The sequence below is a fragment of the Phoca vitulina genome, unplaced genomic scaffold (assembly GCF_004348235.1).
Source record: "Phoca vitulina isolate PV1807 unplaced genomic scaffold, GSC_HSeal_1.0 scaffold10, whole genome shotgun sequence".
NCBI lineage: Eukaryota > Metazoa > Chordata > Mammalia > Carnivora > Phocidae > Phoca > Phoca vitulina.
In genome coordinates, this window is record NW_022589713.1 from 27,644,976 (window position 1) to 27,665,724 (window position 20,749).

The window sequence follows — 20,749 nt, forward strand, 5'->3', positions numbered from 1 at the left end:
CTTTCCTCCCGGCTTTCCAGCATTTACTGGAGGCAGAGGGAGTGGCCGGCTGGTGACCGTGTCCCCGCTGTTCTGTGCCCGGCTGCCCCTCAGGCCCAGCTGAAAGTCCCTTTGCCAGTTGCTGGGTCCCTCTGTACTGCCACCCCTGCCTTCTCCCCTGACCACAGAGGCTGCTTGAGCACAGGTGCGCTCAGGTGTCGTGCTGCCCGAGATGATCTGAGGGTGTCATGCAAACACATTGTTATTATAGTTTGGGAGAGCGGGAGGTGTATTTTACAGTGTTAAGGGGCTGACATGACATGACCGAAGGCCTGGAGAGGATGTGTGTCTCCTTGAGGCAGCCATAGTGCCCTGTGACTCATCACATGCTGTAGGGTAGCGCGTTGAGTGTGAGAATTTCAAGTCTTCCCACAGTAATCGTGTAAACACCCAGTAATTCTGTGTAGCACACCAAGTCATTCCCTGACGAGTATAAGGCTGACCATAAAATGGGGAGATAAGAGCATTATTATAATTTAAATGCATTTGAACTTTACGATATATGTGTTCTCCACACAGAAGAGTACAACATGATATATTATTACATGAACTAGTAGGAATATAGATATGTTTTATAATATATTTTATGGATATAATTTATAATTTCGGTGGAGTTCCTCTTTAGGCTAGCTTAGGTTCTGTTTTGTTGCTTAATTTTCAACAATTTTTGTTTCCTTGGAATATCGTATTGTACAGGACCAGCAACAGCCTAAGATCAAAACCAAAATTCTTTTCAACTTTTTGAAATTCTGTGTACTTCCTGAGACTAAAACTATTTAGAAGTTTTAAAACTTTGCCAACAGTTTATAGTAGGATAAACCTTTAAAATCTGTGTACTGGCTTTATAATTAATCTTTTGATCTGTTAGATCCCTAGGTATTTCCAGAGCCCTTTTCTATTTTTCCCAAGCTATTTTGCCCAGTGGAGCTTTTTCAGCTCCTGGTCTATTTAAACATGTTCAGGAACATATGGAGACCTGTAGTAATGCTAAACCCCAACTAATCTAGAAATAGGAGTGAATTTCTTTTAAATCAAAGTTTGGTTGTGGCTTAATAGTTTATTCAGTTGTCTGCATAAAGTAAAATTTTCTTATCTGATTTAAAATATGATTTTTGATAAGATAAATCACCCTAGTGCATTTATTGTTTTAATTCCTCTGAGCTCTGCCTCTGTGATTTTGTCTTTTTTTTTTTTAATCTTTTATTCCTCTACGTAGCACTCCCCCCAAACCCAATTTTCTCTTTGCGATGTTTTCTCTCACGTTTGCTCCTCTAGCCCAGCAAATGTGTATAACTAAGGACTTCTAGTGGCCAACACTGGAAGTGCCTCTCAGAAATACCCACACGTGTAAACATTTGGCCCTCCATGTACACTGGGTGCCAAGCAACTGGCAGAAAGCAAGAACCCAGGGCAATAAATTGGTTGTTTGGACTACATGATACTATTTATTTTCATGAATTTTATACTGAATCCAAATTTTTTTTTAGGTAAGTACAGGAGAAACCTATATTAGTCTGTGTATAATAAGCATAATATCTTTGTCTTGTATTTACGTGGTGATTCACTTGAGAATCTGCAGTTTAATTAAAACTTGAGGTTTAATGTGTGAAATGCAGCCCTTTCTAAGTATTGTGAATGCGATTATACATTAACAAAGTGAGAAGTGGTAGATGGAGATGATGATGGTGGTAGAGGAGGCTTTATGTCATGTGAAAATTCAACTAGATACTTAGGCATGAGATACAATGTTACTTTACAGGATTTGATCCGAAATTTAGTGCATAAGGGATTCATATTGTACCAATGTTCAGATCAAAGTTATATAACAGGAGAGCCAGGTTCATTCCTTAGGTACATACCACCCTAGCTCTGAAGTGAACTTTATGAAAAATCAGAGCATATTGAAAAGTTAGAGAATTCTTGGCTTCCTGAATGTGGACCCTGGGTCGCTCATACTCATAATTCGCTCCAGATTTATCTAGCACTTGGCATCTACTCTCTAGCAAAAAATGATTATTATAATAGTTGAGTACGGTGTTGAGGCAGGCTTATACAATGCCCAAATCATGCTTTGGTTCAATATCATAGGAACTGAGAGTTTAACTGTACTTCACAATAAAATTGCATGGGAGATTTTGAAAAAAAATTCAGAAAGGTTTTGAAGTACTCTCCCTTTTATAATCAGTTTGGCTCTAACACTTGTTTTGAAAATGCAAATTTATTTGAATGTGATGGATACATTAAGGAACAATTTTAACCTAACTTAATTTTTTGTTTGGGTGTGCACAGTTTTGACCACAAGAAGCACTAGTGAACACAGAAAACTTCACCTGGTTGAACGCATGCACACACGCACCTCAAACAGCACCCAGCCCCTACCCCCCCCCAGTTCATGAGCGCATCTGGAGCTGTGCCCATCCACAGCTCCTATTACCCCTTTCATCAGATCTCACATCACCTCCTCCACTTCGGGTAATTTACAAGCTGCAACTGTCAGAACACCCACTTCCCAAGCAGACCTCAGGTCTTTTTCAAGGTCAGTCGCCACATGCCTTGAAGTAGTTTTGCGTTCCTTAACTATTTAACACACGCAGAGCTGTGCTATCACTTTTATTCAGTTCCTGTCTTTTTTTTAATGTATCACTGCAAAAGTTTTTAATGCTGTGCCCCTAACCCTATTTTCCCAAAAAACCTTGTGATTTTTATTGCAAGGTGCAAATGCAAAAATGTTTTTGTATAGTGCAATGATTTTTGGGAAACTGTACATCCCATTAGAGCAGAACTATGGGTGCAATTACCAAATGCCCAAATCCAGAGCTCCCAGTTCTCAGACCCACCCTCCTTCCAGAAACTCTCCTCACACATCTGTAAACATTTAATATCCTTGTTGTGTTCCTTCCCCTCTGACCTCTCCTGCTGTGTCTCTTACACTAGTCCTCTCTGCTTAATTTCAGTGATTCTGGAGCATCACTGTGATGTTTTTTTTTTTTTTTTTTTTAGATTTTATTTATTTATTTGACAGAGACAGCGAGAGAGGGAACATAAGCAGGGGGAGTGGGGGAGGGAGAAGCAGGCTTCCCGCCAAGCAGGGAGCCCGATGCGGGGCTCGATCCCAGGACTCCGGGATCATGACCTGAGCTGAAGGCAGACGCTTAACGACTAAGCCACCCAGGTGCCCCGCATCACTGTGATGTTTTCATCTCATTTATCTTTAAAATTCCTGCCTCGGAGATGTATACCTGTTTTCATCTCAGCTGCTACCTTTGTGCAGAAAATCCCCAATTTTCCAATGCCAGAACCACGCCTCCACCTGGTTCTGATCCCTGCTGCATGTTTTCACCAGACTGCCCTGTTGTAACCAGGGCTCCACTCCACCAAAGAGGAACTCCACATCCTAGATGAGTGAACACATTAAAGATACTTTGTAACCTGTGAAGTGCTTTACAACCGAGGGGTGTGTTAAGTTTTTCTTATCTGTCCAGTTTCCCCTCTAAGGGGAAAGAGTCTTTGGCTCTTCCTCTATGCCCACAGCAAACCAGTCACTGAGCCCTGCTCTGTCCCCTACACAGTCTCCCACTTTCTTTCCCAGCCCCCTCCTGCGTCCCTCCTCCCGGTGCTATGACGTCCTGCCTGCTTCCTGTCCCCACCTTCACGCCCCCCACCCTGTGTTTCTTCCTGCACCTCGGTCTCTGTTCAAAGTCGTAATTCCGTATCCCATCCAAGCTGACCCTTCACTTGTTTTCTAACCACGTTTCCCTGCTTTTCTCTGACCTGATGGAAATGCCTGGAGAGGGTAATGATATTTTACATCGATTCATATCCTGCCCCCTCCCCACCATGCCTGCACCGGGGCCCCAGATGCCATAGCAGCCACCTATGCTCCTCTCTACGTGTTGGTTAACAATTCAGTGGCAGTTTTCATTGGGCAGAGCTTTGGGTTCTTTCTATAACTTTTCTCCTATATAGGGTTTTTTTCTCTACTTTTCTCTTACATAGGGTTTTTTCTCTACTTTTCTCTGAGTTGTATAGTGGAAAATGTGGAAGTGGAAGTGAGGTTTCAAGAGGAAACCAGGACAAATTACTCTGGAAACAGTTTGTTACGTGGAAAGTGTTTTTATAGTGGCCTTGCTGGAAGGGATGATGACTGCAGCTATTAATGACGTGGCTGCAGAAGGGGCTGGGGTAGCTGTCACATGCAGCTGGGCAAAGACCCCCACAGTGATACAACTTTGACACCCCCATTCAAGTATATGACTTTCATGTTATTTTCTTTTTTATTATTATTATGTTATGTTAATCACCGTATATGACTTTCATGTTATTTTCAAGTATGAAAAGCTATCTTGTATTTTCCAACGATAACTTCAGAAATGGTTTCTATTCCATTGGTTCAACTCTGGGAAGTTTTGCTGTACTTGGACGCTTTACTGAAAGAAAATGTTACCTCTGAATTTCAGTTCTGAAGTCGCAGATCCCAGTATTCTTGTATTTGAGTCTAAAATTTTTCAAAATTCTAAAAACTTCTTTTTAAAGTATTAAAAAGAAAGATAGTGTTATTAACTCGGAGAGACATTACTTTTTCAAGAGCACAGAAAGAAACACCAAAGCTTATAGATTCCTGAGAGAATTTCCTTCTTCTCTGTCCCATTCTCAGCATTAATGAACTGACTCAATTTGTCGGGCTGTGTAGGACAGGGTGACAGTCCTCCGGTGACACTGAACTTTAGAGACATCCATACAGATAATTCTGATTGGGGGGAGAACACTGCTTCGGATTGAATTGGTGGTCTTCTGAAGACCTCGATCCTTGCCTCACATTTGCTGTTTTGCTACACATTCCTGGAGTCCTGAGAGGCTAGTCCTGCTTTGGTCCAGTCCTCCCTGGGTCCTTCCTGAGCCACGTGGTACCTGAAGCCACACCTGTCACCTGGGCATTCACTGGTCACCAAGGCCTTCCACGGATCTCCACGAAAGCCTTGGAACCCAGGGGGTGTTCAGAGGTAGGCGCAGGTGTATCGTTTCGCTAGGTCCGTTGGCAGGTTTGAGACTGCTGCTCAATTACTTGAGTTTGTTACATGTCACACAGTCACAGAATCTTTGTAAAAAAACAACCTAAGTTCCCTTTTGTAAGGACATTAGCACTTCTGAGGCTTTGTAACTTCGTTAGAGATAGCTACAGCTAAAGCAGCAGTGGCGACAGCCATGTATGAATGTGGGGACGGGCAAAGCCAAGTCTGAAGAGGGAGGTGTTTTCTGTCTGCAGCTGAGGTCAAAGCAGGATAAAGGGAAAAGTCTAGAACTCAGAAGATGTTATGATTGTTATGATTAAACTTCTTTCACCCAAGGACTTGAAATTATTGGCAAATTGTTTTTGTGTGTGTTCCTGGGATGTGTGTGTTCCTGGGATGAAAGGAGATTCTTTGGTGTACTGTCCAAAATCAGACATAAGATCCTTACATAAAACTGTAGACTTGGCTTATCCTGAAAATAAAATTTTCCCACTTGATGTGCAAATTTCAAAACAAAAAATTAAGAAGCAGTCTATAGAAATCTAGTGATATGAAATATATTAATGTAGTGACAGTTCTCATAACCATATCCACAAACGGAGAAGTTTGCCTAATACTAACATGGGAGTTACTTTCAAAACAGAACATTCTTACGAAAGGCATTTCTGTTTTCTGTCCAGCTTAATAAAATATGAATTTTTACTTGCCTTTAGTTGAAACTTCCTGCTTTTCATCTGTGGGAGTCCTGTATTAAAATCCTATAATAGAGTTGATCAAATTTATGAAATGGGTTTCTGGGCTATGTTAAATCCATAGATATTCCAAATGCACTAGTTCCACAAATTTAGGGAGTTACTGGTAACTGGACATTAATAGAAAATCTATTAGCAACAACTACACAAAAGCATCTTGTACTTCATAAATAATATGAGCTGTCCATGTGGTAAGTTACTAGGGTTAGTTAGCAGCAGGATGATCTGAGCCAAGACCTGTACCTCTGCGTTTAAAGGGATCAGTGGAAATGCATTTGCATTAATGTAAATAATGCTTCTAAAGCCAACCAGTCTATTGGGCCTTGTATTACATTGACATATTCATGTAATATATACAGAGAAAATTATTTAATTTAAAGCAGTTTCTCCCTTTGACTCATCTCTTGATGTCACTCCCCACGTATTTGCTTTTGTCTACTCTGAAATGCTTATTCTACTAGTTTCACATTAAATGTAAATGATTTCTCTCTTATAATGATGAATTGTTAAGTGGAGCCCAGCAAATTGTTTATTGTTGTCATTTTAAAAGAAATGTTTTCCCAAAGCATTTTACAGAAATATTATTTAAAAAGACAATTCTCAAAAAAAAAAAAAAAAAGACAATTCTCGCAGCGCCTGGGTGGCTCAGTCGTTAAGCGTCTGCCTTCGGCTCAGGTCATGATCTCAGGGTCCTGGGATCGAGCCCAGCATCGGGCTCCCTGCTCGGCGGGAAGCCTGCTTCTCCCTCTCCCACTCCCCCTGCTTGTGCTCTCTCTCTCTCTCTCGCTGTGTCAAATAAATAAATAAAACCTTATAAAAAAAAAAAGGACAATTCTAGGTGGAAGTCAGTAGCAGAGACTATACCGCCTACTGTGTGTAGCACATGTCAGGTGTTACTAAATTCCTTTCCGCTTTCGTATGTCTCTCTGGCTGGAATGCCCTTTCCTCAGCTTTCCTTGTGCTGCTGCTACTCGGGACGGCAAGACGCGTCCTGGTGCTGTGGAAAAGCAGGGGCCTTGAGGTCAAACAGAATGCATCGTTTCTTAGTTGCAGTCCCTTTGCGCTTCTTACCGGAGGACCTTGGGGAAGCAGCTTAACTCTCAGGTCCTCAGTGTTCACACCTGTAAAACCAGCGCCGTAAATACCCACCTCACATGGGTTTTGTGAGCCTTAAATGAAATAGAAAGCACCGAGTACATACCTGATGCAGAGGAGGCATTCAATTACTTTCATTTTGATTCATTCAACCAACACTTGTACTATTTATAATCACAGCTTGTTATAAAGCAGCAGACCCAGGGTGAGATGGGCCCCCACTAGATCTAATGGCCCCCTCATGTTGTCCCTGCTGTGTCCTCCTTCCGTGCCATGTGCTCTACATTCAGTCATAGCTGGGAGCTGAGTGAAGCAAGACCTCAGCCAGCTGGGTGGGCAGGCAGGAAGGTCCGCCGCCTGGCCCTGCCCTCTCAGCCTGCTGGACCCTTAGAGTGCGCTGAGAGGGGCTCACAGCCCAGACAGCTTGCTGGGGAGTACCCAGCGGGATTCTTTCACTCAAGGACACTTTATGCAAATACTGCAGGAGTTGAGGATTAATGAACACACTCTATGGACAAGAACTGTAAACTGTTTACTCTACATTAATGTAAGGACCCACCCTGACTGTAAATATGTACCCTAAAACTATAAAAAGATATAAACTGGCAGTTCCTCCTCTCCAAGGAAGTGGTGAAAACACTTCGTAACAGGTGTGGCAGGATGAATCATCTCTGCTAAGGTCTGGGTATGTTTTCTTCCTGCCTTCTCTAAGTTCTACTGATTGTTTCTTGTTGTGCCTGACCTTCTCTGAGGCTGCTTGCCTCCAGAGTACCCCTCCAAGATGGTCTGCGAATAGCTGCCTCAGTTTACTTCCACACCTGAGAGGAGTGGCTTTTTGCTGTTGCGTTCTCCACCCTGGTGGAGTAGCCACCTTCGTATTTTATATACTGCTCATAAATAAGGGTGGAGTGTGTATTTAAGTCCAGTCCACAAACAGAGTATCAGCAGGATGCCATGACACCACCACTTACACCCCCACTAAATATCCCATCTACCTGCTGTGGCTTAGGGGTATTTAACTTTGTCACACCCAGTAGCACATGGGCTACAATGGCCACACCACATCTTGTTGTGATTGCTGTTTGCTCATAGTCCTCGGTCAGCAACTATTCTTTATTCATTCGTAGCGCTTACTTCGGGGTCCCCCACTCAGAGGACCTCAGTCAGTGATTGTCCCAAGAATAAAGGATTGATCCTTCAAGTACTATTAGAGCATCGGAGGCAGGCGAGCTTCTCTCTCCAGACCCTTGAAATGGATGTGCTGTCCTTAAACCTCGGGTGTATTTTACAGCCAAAAAGTGCCTAACTATTTAACCTTTGGTGATACTTTAAACTGGAAGATGCTTCTAAGAATAATAATGTGACTTGTTGTTTCTCTGAGCTTCACCACACCAGACTTTTCAAGTAAAACTAAAATTAGTAATGGATTTTTGAAACATTGCCAGTGAACATACGAAGGGAAGGCATACTCATTCAGCTAATCTTGGGTTACCAGAAAAGGCTCCGCCAGGCCCGCTGGCTAAATGGGGGCGTCCATTGTCACATCTGTTTGTAAGTGTCTTCATTGTGCCTCCTTTCATTTAATCCTCACAGCATTATGTAGGTAGCATCTTTTATTAACTCATTTTATAGGTAGGAAATGATGGCTCCGTGGTGTTTAGTATCCTGGCCTAGATGGCAAAGCTAATGAACAGCAGAACCAGGATTTGAGCCCATATAAATCTGAGCTCTTTCTGCCCCCACACCACGCTCAGTAAGAGTGTGTTTTGACCACCTTTCCCCCACAGGTCATCTGTATGCGTGAGCCTGTGCTTAGTGCTACTGTCTTGTTCTCCTACATTCCTTCTGTTATTGCTCCTGTCCTGCCCATCTGCTTCATGACCAGGTTCATTTCATTGCTGGTATTTTTTTTTCTTCTCCTTTTTCCTATTTGAGTGATGGAGGCACAGTTAGCTAGTTCTTTGATAGTGAGTTGTGACAACCACCATCCTTGACTTCTTTAAGCTTTATGCTTCTTCATATCTCTCATTTTGGCTTGACATCAAAGCTGAAAAAGGTTACTGATGACGGTATGAACCTTTTCGGGATGCAAGTGATGTCATGGTACGAATGACTTTATATCAGTGTAATTGAGCTCTTAACTACTCATTTTTATCATTGCCTGTTCAATATGTCAAGCTGTAAAATAGAATATTTTAATTTACAGGCATGACTCAGATCTTGAAGAACGAATGTGAAAATACCGAATTCCAAAGTGCAAGCTCTAAGCTCTTCCCATGGGATATGGGCTTCTTGAAGATAGGGGCTATATGCTGTCTGTCCCTGTGTCCCCAGTTCCTGCTCTGGGCCACGGATAATGAATGAAGGCATAAATGAGCACCTGTGTGGGCCTTAAACCTTTTGGGGTTTACTATAATTTTCTTCGAACAGTGGACAACCTGGTAAATGCTGTGTGACTCATTTGAAGAATCTGGTGCACTTCTTAAGAGGCCTGTTGATTATGCTTGGGTTTCAATAAGTGTAACTAGTCGAAATAGGGTGTTCCTTCTTTGAATTATACAAATAATCCAACCTACTTATACTTGGTTTCTATAAAATAATGACTGTGGCAGTTAGTGGTAAATACTATAAAGAAAAACAAGGCAGAACTTAAAGAAATGGAGAGTGATGGATTAGTGTTTATTATTTAAAATAAAATGGTCATGTAATATAGATGGGTAATGTTATAATGAAAAATATTTGGACATTTAAATACAAAAAGTTGAAATCTATAATGAAGGCAAGCATCATATTTGTACCCATTTGAGTTATGAGAGCTGAATCAGGCTATCCCATTTTCATAGTGATTTTAGAGCCAAAAAGATTACTTTAGACAGATCTTTTCCTAACATTTTGGTAAGTAAAATAATTGATCAGCTATGCCCTGATCCTTTTTTTTTTTTTTTTAATTCAAGCTTGGCTGCTAAAAATAAACACAAGTAATTTGGAATAAGAACTCAAAATTGGATCTTCTATTTTTATTTATTTATTTTTTCAAAATTAGATCTCTTAAAATCATTGATAGGAACATTAAAAATACTAGTTTGATATCATTAGTGATGCATTAAACACTTTTAAGGGACACCTGGGTGGCTCAATCAGTTAAGCATCTGGCTCAGGTCATGATCTCAAAGTTGTGAGATCGAGCCCTGCTTCGGGCTCTGCACTCAGTGGGGAGTCTGCTTGAGAATCTCTCTCTCTCTCCCCACCCCCGCCCCTCCACCCCATGCTCTCTCTCTCTCAAAATACATAAATCTTTAAAAAAAATAAAATAAATGCTGTTTTTTGATCCTCATGGTAAGTTTTAAACTAATTTTCAGATGAAGGCACTTTAGCTGAAATGAGTAAGGTGTGTAGGTGGTAGAGCTTTCTGTGAGATGAAGTTGAAGATTTGGTTAAAATGAATGACTGAAAATATAATTTAAAACACAGATCAGATGTGTACACATATTTATTTGTAGCTTTTCACACTGAAACTCCATTCAGTATTGACTCAAGTTTCAAATTCAGTGTTGTACAAGCCTAACTATGAAACACAATACTCCCAGTCTGTTTGAACCATGACATGGAAGGCAGGATTTTTCATTTTGTACACACACATTTGGACTGAGTCGTGGGAAGTCAGATGAAAGAGCGTTTCGCCCCAGCACCTCAGCCTGTTTGTAGAGGAGAGCCCCCCTGCACGTGTGTAGACCGATGTTTGGTTGTCAGGTGTAACCCCGTGTCTGGGTGTTCCCTTTCCAGATGATCCAGTCCCTCAAGGCCGTGATTGAAAATGCAGATGCTGTGTATGAGAAGATTGTACATTGTCAGAAGGCAGGTAAGTAAAAGTTTGTTTCTTCTCTTCAAAATAAAATTAGCAGCATCATATATTTAGCCCCTTAAACTATTTTATAATCTTTTGGACACTATATCCAGGAAATCATATGTAAGAATTATTTTTCCATGGCTAAAGAAAATACTAATTCACTGCTACTCGAGCCTGGATAACAAACTCACCTGGGGGAAGCTTTTAAAATATGCTGGTTGAAAAAGTCATAGCTGTTAAAAGCTCCCAGGTGTTTCTAATGAGCAGCCAAGATGGAGAGCTGCAGGCTAACCTCCTCCTCCTCAGCGTGCCCTGTGCTGCTGACCCCCCTCCGGTCCCCCCGCCATGACCTTCCAGCAGACGGTGGGAAGGCTGAGTGAGGCTTGAGCAGAGAGAGAATAAGTTCTTAGAAAGGAGAGTGGGCACCGGTTACAACCTCTTGACACTTTTTAATGCACTGACATGTTCAAATGCTGATGGATTCATCCATTTAGTATCCAAATGTTATACCAGATTATAAAATGCTACCATCTAATTGATTTTAGCTGAGGTAAAACCAAAAAATCAAGTGATCTGCATTGTACTAAGAATAGACAAAATGGAATTCTTTCCATTTTCATATTTTGTTAGAGTATCATTTTGGAAGATACTAATATGGACAATATTTGTAGTGCATAAATAACAATATCTGTCCTTAATTTCTAGGATTTCTGGTTGCTATTCTTTTTTTTAAGTTTATTTGTTTTTTGTAATCTCTACACAAAGTGTGGGGCTCCAACTCACACCCTGAGATCAAGAGTCACATATTCTTCCAACTGAGCCAGCCAGGTGCCCCTGGTTGCTATTCTTTAAAATCTAGAAGTACCACTTAGCCTGAAAAAAAAAATCATCTCTTATCTCAGAAATGAACTCGTTAAAAATAGATCAAAGACAAAGATACATGTGACAATTTTCTTTTTTGGTGTTTATTGAAGGAATATTCACATTAGTGACTAATCAACAGACGAAAATCCTCATCTTGTTTTATTCATCTTGTTAGCAAAATATTATTAGCAAAGTGATCTTTCTACTTCTAGTCCTTTTCTGGGCTAATACTCTCTACAACCGCAACTAAAATGAGATACTTCAAACACCATTTTTATCCTATCACTGTTGTAAACAAAATCATCCAGTAGCTGACTAGAGTCTGTTGTATCAAATCTAAACTTCTAACTTCCCTTGTAAGGTTATCTACCAACTGGCCAGCCCATTTTGCCAATACTATATAAAATTTTTTAGTTAAATCATCTGTTCATTCATTTAATAAATATGTTTTGAACTTCTACCATACCAAAGATACTTGTAAGTGCTATCACATACCAAAATATTAAAAAATAATCAAGATTGGTGTTTGCCTTCTAGAACCTTTCAATCAAGCAAGAGATATGAAAGTAATTACACATACTCAAATGTATTGAGTACTTATGCTGTGTTACTCAGGAGTCTGAATTTGGTTTGTGGGGCATTGGGGAGCCATTGATTTTTGAGCAGAATAGGAGAGAAGATGAGCTTTAAGGTGATGATCGCAATAGCTGTGTGCAGAGAATTTTCATGGGCAGAACCCAACTGGGAGGCTTTTGGGAGCAGTGAGGAGGAAGGGAAGTGACGATGTGCATCCAGCCTGGCCTTTGGGCTGCCTTACCCCTTTCTGGTGTGTTTCTCCTTTGTCAGATTTTCACAAGCCTCTCGTCTGGTAAGACTTCTCTCCCCCTCCTCTCTGCCAGTCTGTACATTTCTTCCTTTCGTCTCAACAGTCTTCCAGGAGAACTTTTATAATTGCAGGAGTTAAGTTACCTAACCATTCTACTCAGCCCTGCAGAATGTGTTTGGTTCAGCTCACAGAGCTTCAGTTACTGTGTAGGAGTTTTATTAAGGTATTCTGCATCCTCTAAACAGGCTGGTAACCTGCTATGCTACAGGTTTGCATATTGAGTTACTCTGTATTTTACCCATGGCACCTGTCCTAACATTCTGCACAGAGTAGTCACTTGAATACTAACTGACTAAATGTGATTTGACTTGTATTAAGGATTCAGTTCTACTCAATGCATGTATTGTCATGAGAATTGTGGACTGTTAGAATCTGAAGCTGTATTTATCGGGCAAAAAGAACTATTTATTAACAATTTGAGTTATTGTCAGTTCTTTGCAACTTCATTGGTTTATGAAATTTGACTATTTCTAGCATAATGCAGCTTTCTGTTGTTGTTCTATTTAATTTCAGTGAGGGATATATTTGCTTGTATTTAAAAAGCTGAAGAGTCTTGCCTATTAAGAACTTTGCTTGGAGGGCAAATAAGAACCACGGCGTAATGGTTCGCATTCCTCTGGGTTTGAAGATCTTGAGAAGCACATAACGATTATCTTTTGGTTTCACAGTTGCTGCTGACCGCCTACACAGCCCTTCTGTTATCCCAAGTGCTTATTTTAGAGTCCTTGATCTTTTGTTTCTCATGTTTACAGTTATCGGAAGCGCATATAGTCATTAGTCATATGAAGAATTGCTAATTTGTATTGGGCTCAAAAACATTTGCATGAGATTTTACTTCTGATAAATAATTGCTATTCTGCTTACAGAACTTTAATCTGGCAATGACAAAATGAAGATACCAAAGTGCTGTAAGCAAGGATTCTTTTAGAAGCAGTTCAAACTTCTAAACACAAATTTATATTCTTGTAGATAAACCTTCATCCAAACAGCTGTGTGAAATACAGAGTCACGCTGCCACCTCCAGCCGCATGTTCAAAAGCGTGCCCAGTTTGGACAGGTTCCGACTCCAGGCTATGTGGTTCTTTTTTTTTTTTTTTTTGAGATAGAAATGGGTTTTGCTGATGGTATTCTTGGGAAGAGGGGGTAAGGTAGGAGAAGAATGCTGGGAAGTGAAGACCCCCCCAGCCAAAGTGGGCTGGGATTCTGCAGGCCCCAGCGGGCAGGCACATGGCCCAAAGGGACCCTGGGGGGGACAGTGAGATCAACCAGGAGATGGGCATTTCGGGCAGCCTGCGGAGCCTACTCTTTTAAGAGGAGAATATTGCAGCACAGAGGGCTGGAGGGCCAAAGGGACATCTTTATAAGCAAGCCATGTCCCTCAAAATGGGAAAGATCCACTGAAGACGTGAAGAGGAAACATTAAAAGATGAGACCGGGAGTAAGGTGGGAAGAAATGAGGAGGGCAGAAATCCAGGACAGTGGTGAAACACTTGACCTTAGAAAGGGGGATGGGCCCCTCTTCTTCCCAGACACTCCAGAACGCTGTGACATGGAGAGAAATTCTGAGGAGGAGAGGACCGTTTTCCATTGGGCCGGTGGATGTGGACATAGTGCCATAGGAGGGCACCAGCTTCGGGAGTGAGGGAGTGGAAGGGGGGCCTCCGGACAGGGGCAGAGTCCAGTGGCCTGGTGCCAGCAGAGGGTCGGGTAGAACGGAGGATGTGGGGCAAGTGGGTCTGGGCCGACGTGTGAGTGAGAGAGAGGGGTCCATAAGAAACGGTGTGGCTAACAAGCATGAGCGTGCACAGATCCAGGAGCACAGACGAACACACTCCCGCTCTCTCTCTCTCCTAAACCCAATGCGTGCTTGTTCTTCCAAGACACAGCAAAGGAGGAGATTGCTGAGGGGCACATGCAGGGCAGCTGGACGGGAATCTGCAGAGGGGGAAGCTTCCTCAGAGTTCTTCTTTAAGAAGTTTATTAAAGGTGATGATAAAAGGGTAGCCAGATTCTTTCTGGGGAGAAGTCTTTTCCACCGTATAACATCGATCTCTATCTCTCTTTCACTGGCCCAAATGGCAGCCTGTCTTTGAATTTTAATTTCCTCTTTGGTCACAGGATGGGAAGATGATGTAGAAGGAAACCCAAACTGCTTTGCTTCAGTGCGTTGGATGTTTTATCTGGTGAATTTAAATGGAAAATAATTTGCTCTCTAGAAAGGAAAAAGAAATCAATGATATACTTCTTGTTAAAGATAGTGAATTAACACATGCCTTTAATTTCCCCTCCCTTCTGAACCTCATTAAAATGACAGTAAGGGTTTGTTGATTTTTGCTTTTTTTTAAAGGCAGAAGCCCATAAGGACAAAATGGGAGGAAAATTTTGGAAACTGAAAACTACCTGAACAAGAGATAATTGACTTAGGTGGTGCAGGAGGGCTGAGTCTGAGGTCGGTGGTGGGGCACTGGCGTGCATTCTCATCCATGCTGCAGGCTGCCCCTCACCCGCGAAGAACCTGGTGGCACCAGGTGCCTCTGCAAGTTGGGGTGAAGGTAGGGATAAAAGAGAGAACTGTCTGAGAGAGCTGGATCAAGGAGCAGTTAGACCGCAGATGGCTGGGAGACTGCAAGTGTCCTGACAGCAGAGATGTGAAAATAACAAAATTTTCATCCTTCATTTGGGGAGTTAGATAGGTAATGCTCAGGAAAAGAAAATTGAAACATTATAAGCATGTTACTTAGAAATATGGACATAAACACTAAAAAAGGGAACAAAAAACAACAAAAACTCAGCTAAAGGGGTTGAATATAAATGCTTCTGGAAAGAGTGGATGGGTAACAATGATTTGGCTCTTTAAACTATGTACATAATTTTGATAAAAATTAAATTACTATTAAGTTTAAATTTAATTTAAATGATTAAATTAAAAAAAAAAAAAAGAAGAAGGAAGGAGGGAAGGAATCAAGGACCAGAAGCTGTCACAAGAATCCCTGACTGAGGATGTTCCAGGAGAAGACATGGGCCACACTCCCAAGCCGTGGCGACAGCATTGAGTGATTAGGTGGGGTTTCTGCTAAGGACCCCAGCCGGCCCCTCTGGCATCATGGACAGGCCCAACGCACAGGTGATGTCTGGGTGCCTGGGTGGGCGAGAGCAGAGTTCCTCTTCTGGCAGGAGAGTTGGTTCTTTCTGAATCACAGGGGACGATCAAGCTCTAAATGAAAGAAACCCCAGCCCACCCCAGAGTTATTTAAAGAGAAACTCCTTTTCTAAAAGTTCTAAGGGATTCTCATGCATGGCAGGGTCGCATCGATACCCAGTAAAGTAGGATATAAGCTAACCTTCCAAATAATGAAAGCTTTTGTTACCCTTCGTTTTAATCCTTTTAATGGAACACTTTCCATAATAGATTCTATACGTCCCTGCTTCCTTAAACTTGGTTTGCCAAACGTAATTTGAACTTTGATGACTGAGGGTTATTTTGAGAGGCATCTGTTATTATCTTGTGGTTTAATGGAGAGTCCCCCAGGAGCTTGTGCGTCCCAGAGAACCCCTAACCTGCTCTGCCCGCTCAGATCCTGTTCCAGGGTTAATGGTTTATTCGTTACTTCCATTCAATTTTCACTTCCTACTGCTAATTTGTACTGTTTCCTACTGCCTATTAGTACACCGGCTCTTTTTTTCCTTTCTAATTTGCTGCTTCTCGTCTGCTGAGCAGTTGGCATCTCCCCCATGGCCAAGCTTGATAGTTTTGTCTCAGTAAAACCAGGTGAGAGCCCGACACACTCCCACATGGAGAGAACAAGCAGAGCAGCAGGCCAGGCCTGCGTGTTCTGCATTTGATTGCTCCTTTTTTATTTTGCAAACTCCTTGGATCTCAGTGTGTTCCTAGGAGCTGGGGTTACCAGATAAGCAACCTGTCACTATCCATTACTTGCTTTGCTCACATCAGTGTCTTAGCCAACACAGTATACATAAAAGCAGCCGTAAGATTTATCCTGAAAGCACCTCGAAAGTTTGCAAAAGGAGACCTGGGAGCCTCTAACTTCTGTTTTCATTTATGTCTGGATGTTTCTCAGCTGTATCTGACAGAACTAAGAGGTTCATCCCTGGGGAGCAAGAGACCTGTATTCTTGTGCCTTGCTGTGTGACAGTAGGTTAGTCGCTACCCCTCTCTGTCTCATTTTTCTCCTTCTGAGTGACATTGGAGTATATGATTCCCTCCTGGCCCCATGGGTTCTAAAATGCAGCGACCTAAGATCAGTTGCCTAATTAGCAATTTTGGAATGGCTGGATTACAGTTACTTAAAAAGATTACAAGATTAAACAAGTAATCCCATCCAGTGGCATGGGGATACTTAAATTGCAGCCCATCAGCATGAGTTTCAAGGGGGGAAGTTAATGCCTAACATTAAAGGTGAAGAGTGACCTCTCTGAAGGTGAGACACAGACCTGGAGTCAGACCCCAGAAGTCCTTCGGGACCCTCAGCATCTGTACTCTCAAAGAATGGATGTTGAAATGCCAGATCTCCACAGGCACTTCAATTAGCTCACAATTAGTGAAGGCATGGGAAGCCAAGAAGTTGCAAGTCTGCCCCACCTGTCCTTTTGTTCCCCCAAAAGGAACCTTCATTGCTGATCAGGGAGAGTAGAGAGAATGATCACAAAGGTGACATCTAGGCCAATTCAGGGCAAAAAATGTCAAAATAAGCACCTGGTATCTAGAACCCTCTGCCTTACCACACCTCTCCATCTCCTGTACCCGTCACCCCATCCCATTTTAAGATTCCCACATCAACCATCATACTAATAGTATTTCTCCTAAATGTGGTCAGAATCTCTTGGGGATGCTTGTTTAAAATGCCATTCCTTTGCCTCACCCCCAATAGTGAATCTTTGGGGATGGAGCTCAGGAGTTTGCCTTTGAATGAGGACATTCAGGTTTTGAGAACCTCTCTTTAGAGGGTGGAGCAGAGCAGGCCCCCTTTGGGGTTCATGCTGCACTCTGCCCCTCAAAGGGAGCAAGAACTATTCAGACACAGATATGTACTTGCTCATGTGATGGACTGGCAGCCAAGTTGTCTTTCTCAAGGGGCATAGCCCTTCTTCCTAACATAGCTTTCATTGGTGAAGCTTCTCCACAAACGAAGGGGAGGGAATTTGGGGGGATGCTTGACCTTCCTGGAATACCTGTCCTGTGAGCAAATCCCAAAGCTATGCTTTCTTGTCACTTCTTCCTCCCTCCTTCCTTTGTAAACCCACAGAGTCTAAAAGCATCACTTTTATCTAAATAGGAACTCTCAGGGTCATCTCAGCAGATGTTCTGCTGGAGAGGGGTCAGGCTGCTTTCAACTCCAGCACTCCCACAGAAATTTTTTTGTTACTATTCTGTTACACTTGCTTATTAAAGCTGAGAAGAACTACAATTCAAATAAAGTCCACAGATAAATTCAATCATCTTTCTTGGACAAATACCAAAGTTTATATATATATATACCTAATAGATATCTTTGGGTCTAAAATAAATAGTCGAGATGATCTCTAAGGCTTTTCCAGCTCTCAAATTTTATGGTCTACAAGTCCCATAATATAATATAAATAAGGGATTGTAGTGGGTAAAAGTAAACAAATGCATTCTAAGAATGTGTAAACAATATTTAGAGATAAGTCTTCTTATAGGAATAAGGAATTTAAAACAAGTTTAATTAACCTGTATTCTTTCATTACAGGTCAGTCAGAGCCATGTCAAAAACATGTCATTGTACATGTTAACATATGACAGGAAAAACACAGTTATGCATTTGTGGAATGTGTTCAATGATAAGATATGCTAATTACTTATTAAAGTTGCAAAAAAAATAATGAAGGTCTCTGCTATCATTGAAAGTTATAAACCACAACCAAGCACATGATGTAAATAATAGGTACAATTGAAGTTTGAAGAAAGGAGTAAGCCCAGAAGCTTTTGTTGGTAGGGAAGGAGGTGGGCTAGAATCTAAGGACTTGAGGGAATGCAGGATCCATGGAGGCAGAGCAGAAGGAACAGGGCTTTTGAGGTGGGCCAAAGTGTAGAAGATGTGATTTCTGTGCACATGAAATCTATTGTCCTGGCTAAAGGGAGATATTTGCTTCTGGAAGCAGCAGAAATTAGGATTGGAAATAGAGCTTGCTTCAAATGATGGAAGCCTTTTAATTCAAGGATAAAGTATTTGGGGTTGCCTTTCTAGACTAGCATTTCTCAAAGCTTGATTCAAGGAACACTAGTCATACTCCTCGGCAAAGGATCTCATCATCAAATTTTCATAACAAAACTTACTCCTGTTTGGAGATTATCAGTATACATTAGCATGCTAAGTATCATCCAGTTTAACTCAGCATGTCCTGAACTTATATTCTTATAAATTCCTTGTTTCAAGTTCTGTCAATGTCTTGAATACTTTAGGAAACTACTGTAGGTGGTGGGAGTGCAAAATAGTTTGGGACAGGCTTGGGGACTCATTGACCGACTCATATCTGCCCTTTGCCCTCCATGTTCAGATGCTCCTCCCAGCAATGGAATGTGGATGCTTGCAATGTCCGAATAGGAAGGAATTGATTGTGAAGGTCTCTTTCAGGTTTGGTGAGCATGATCACAGTAGGATGGCACTGCTATAACAAATACCACAGACTGGACAGTTTATAAACAACAGAAATTTATTTCTCCCAGGTCTAGAGGCTGGGAAGTTTAAGATTACGGTGCCAGCAGATTTGATATGGTGGCGGGTGATGGTCTACTTCCTGGTTCATAGATAGCACCTTCTTGCTGTGTCCTCATGTGGTGGGAGGGTCTAGGGAACTCTCTGGGAACCCTTTTATAAGGACACTAATCCCATTCGTGAAGGCTCTACTCTCATGACCTAAGTACCTCCCCAAAGCCCCACTTCCTAATACCATCACATTAGGCATTAGAATTACAAAATATAAATTTGGCGGGGGGTGCAAACATTCAGACCTTAGCAGGTGGTCCAATGGAAAAAGCTAGTAAGTTGTTGAAGCAACTATAATGAAGCTTGGGATGGAGTCAGGCTTACAGATAGAATTGGTGTCATCCATATGGAAGAGTTACTTGCTTGGATAAGTTCTCTAAGGAAGAAACGGTTGGGAGGAAATACTGAAAATCCAGGGAGATGATTATGAATCTATAATTCAGAACTGGTTGTTTTACTTTAACCTCAAGTAATAAAAGCATTCCCAGAACACCTGATACCATACAGTTGGCTTACTGTGTTTTCTTGCAACTTGAATATAAACTCCTTGAGCGCAGGAGTTTATTCATCACATATCCCGAACTCCAACAGTGCCTGGCATTCAGCAAATATACGTTGAGTTGAATTGAACGTTGAATGCTGCATTTATTAGTTCATTCTTTTATTCACCAGTCACTGACGAGGTCCTTACTCCCAGTGTGACAGAAGCTGGGGATTTCACTCCCTGTCCCCAGGGGGCTCCAGGGGGCTCCAGGTGGAGTTTCCAGAGACAGGCGTGTGAAGAGAGCCCCACCGCGCAGCATACTTCATGCAGTAGTAAGAGGGTGCTGCTCTGCAGCCTCCACAGCATGCCCTGTGATCAACTCTGTCGGGGGTGATCGGGGAACCAGATCTCAGAACAGGAGCTGAGTCCCGCAAATGGTTTGTCTGGGGCATGGTGGCAAGAGCAACAGCCAGAAGACCATTCAGGAAGCTCTTGCAACAATCCAGCCCAGTCTGTGGTTATGGTTATGGTCTATGGTTATGGTTATAGTAGTTGGGGTGGAATGAGGCGAAATGGTTACATGCTGGATATTCAGCTATATTCTGGATATGTAGATTTTCCTCCTCTGGAATAGGAGGAAAGAAAGAGGGAAGTCAGTATGACTGCAGGATTTGGGGCTGGAAAGGGGACACTGCTATTCACTGAGGTGGGGGGACTGAGGAGGAGAGGCTCAAGAGGGAAGGGCAGGGATTTGGTTTAGACAGGTTAAGTTATGCCTAGTTGAATTCCACGTCTAAAGTTCGGGTAAGGGGTCCAGACTAAAGGTAATGGGATTGGAATCCATAAGCACAAAGGTGGTCTTTTTTTTTTTTTTTTTTTTTTTAAAGATTTTATTTATTTGACAGAGAGAGACACAGTGAGAGAGGGAACACAAGCAGGGGGAGTGGGAGAGGGAGAAGCAGGCTTCCCGCGGAGCAGGGAGCCCGATATGGGGCTCGATCCCAGGACCCTGGGATCATGACCTGAG

The 20,749-nt window shown here is 42.1% G+C and overlaps 1 protein-coding gene across 2 annotated transcripts in view; it reads left to right on the top strand.

Moving 5' to 3' along the window:
- Positions 1–20,749, top strand: part of PLCL2 (phospholipase C like 2) — a 188,510-nt gene that overhangs the window by 133,452 nt on the left and 34,309 nt on the right. For both annotated transcript variants that reach the window (XM_032408762.1, XM_032408763.1), the window contains exon 4: positions 10,679–10,754. In XM_032408762.1, the coding sequence (XP_032264653.1) occupies positions 10,679–10,754 (76 nt within the window). The remainder of the gene's footprint in view (positions 1–10,678; positions 10,755–20,749) is intronic.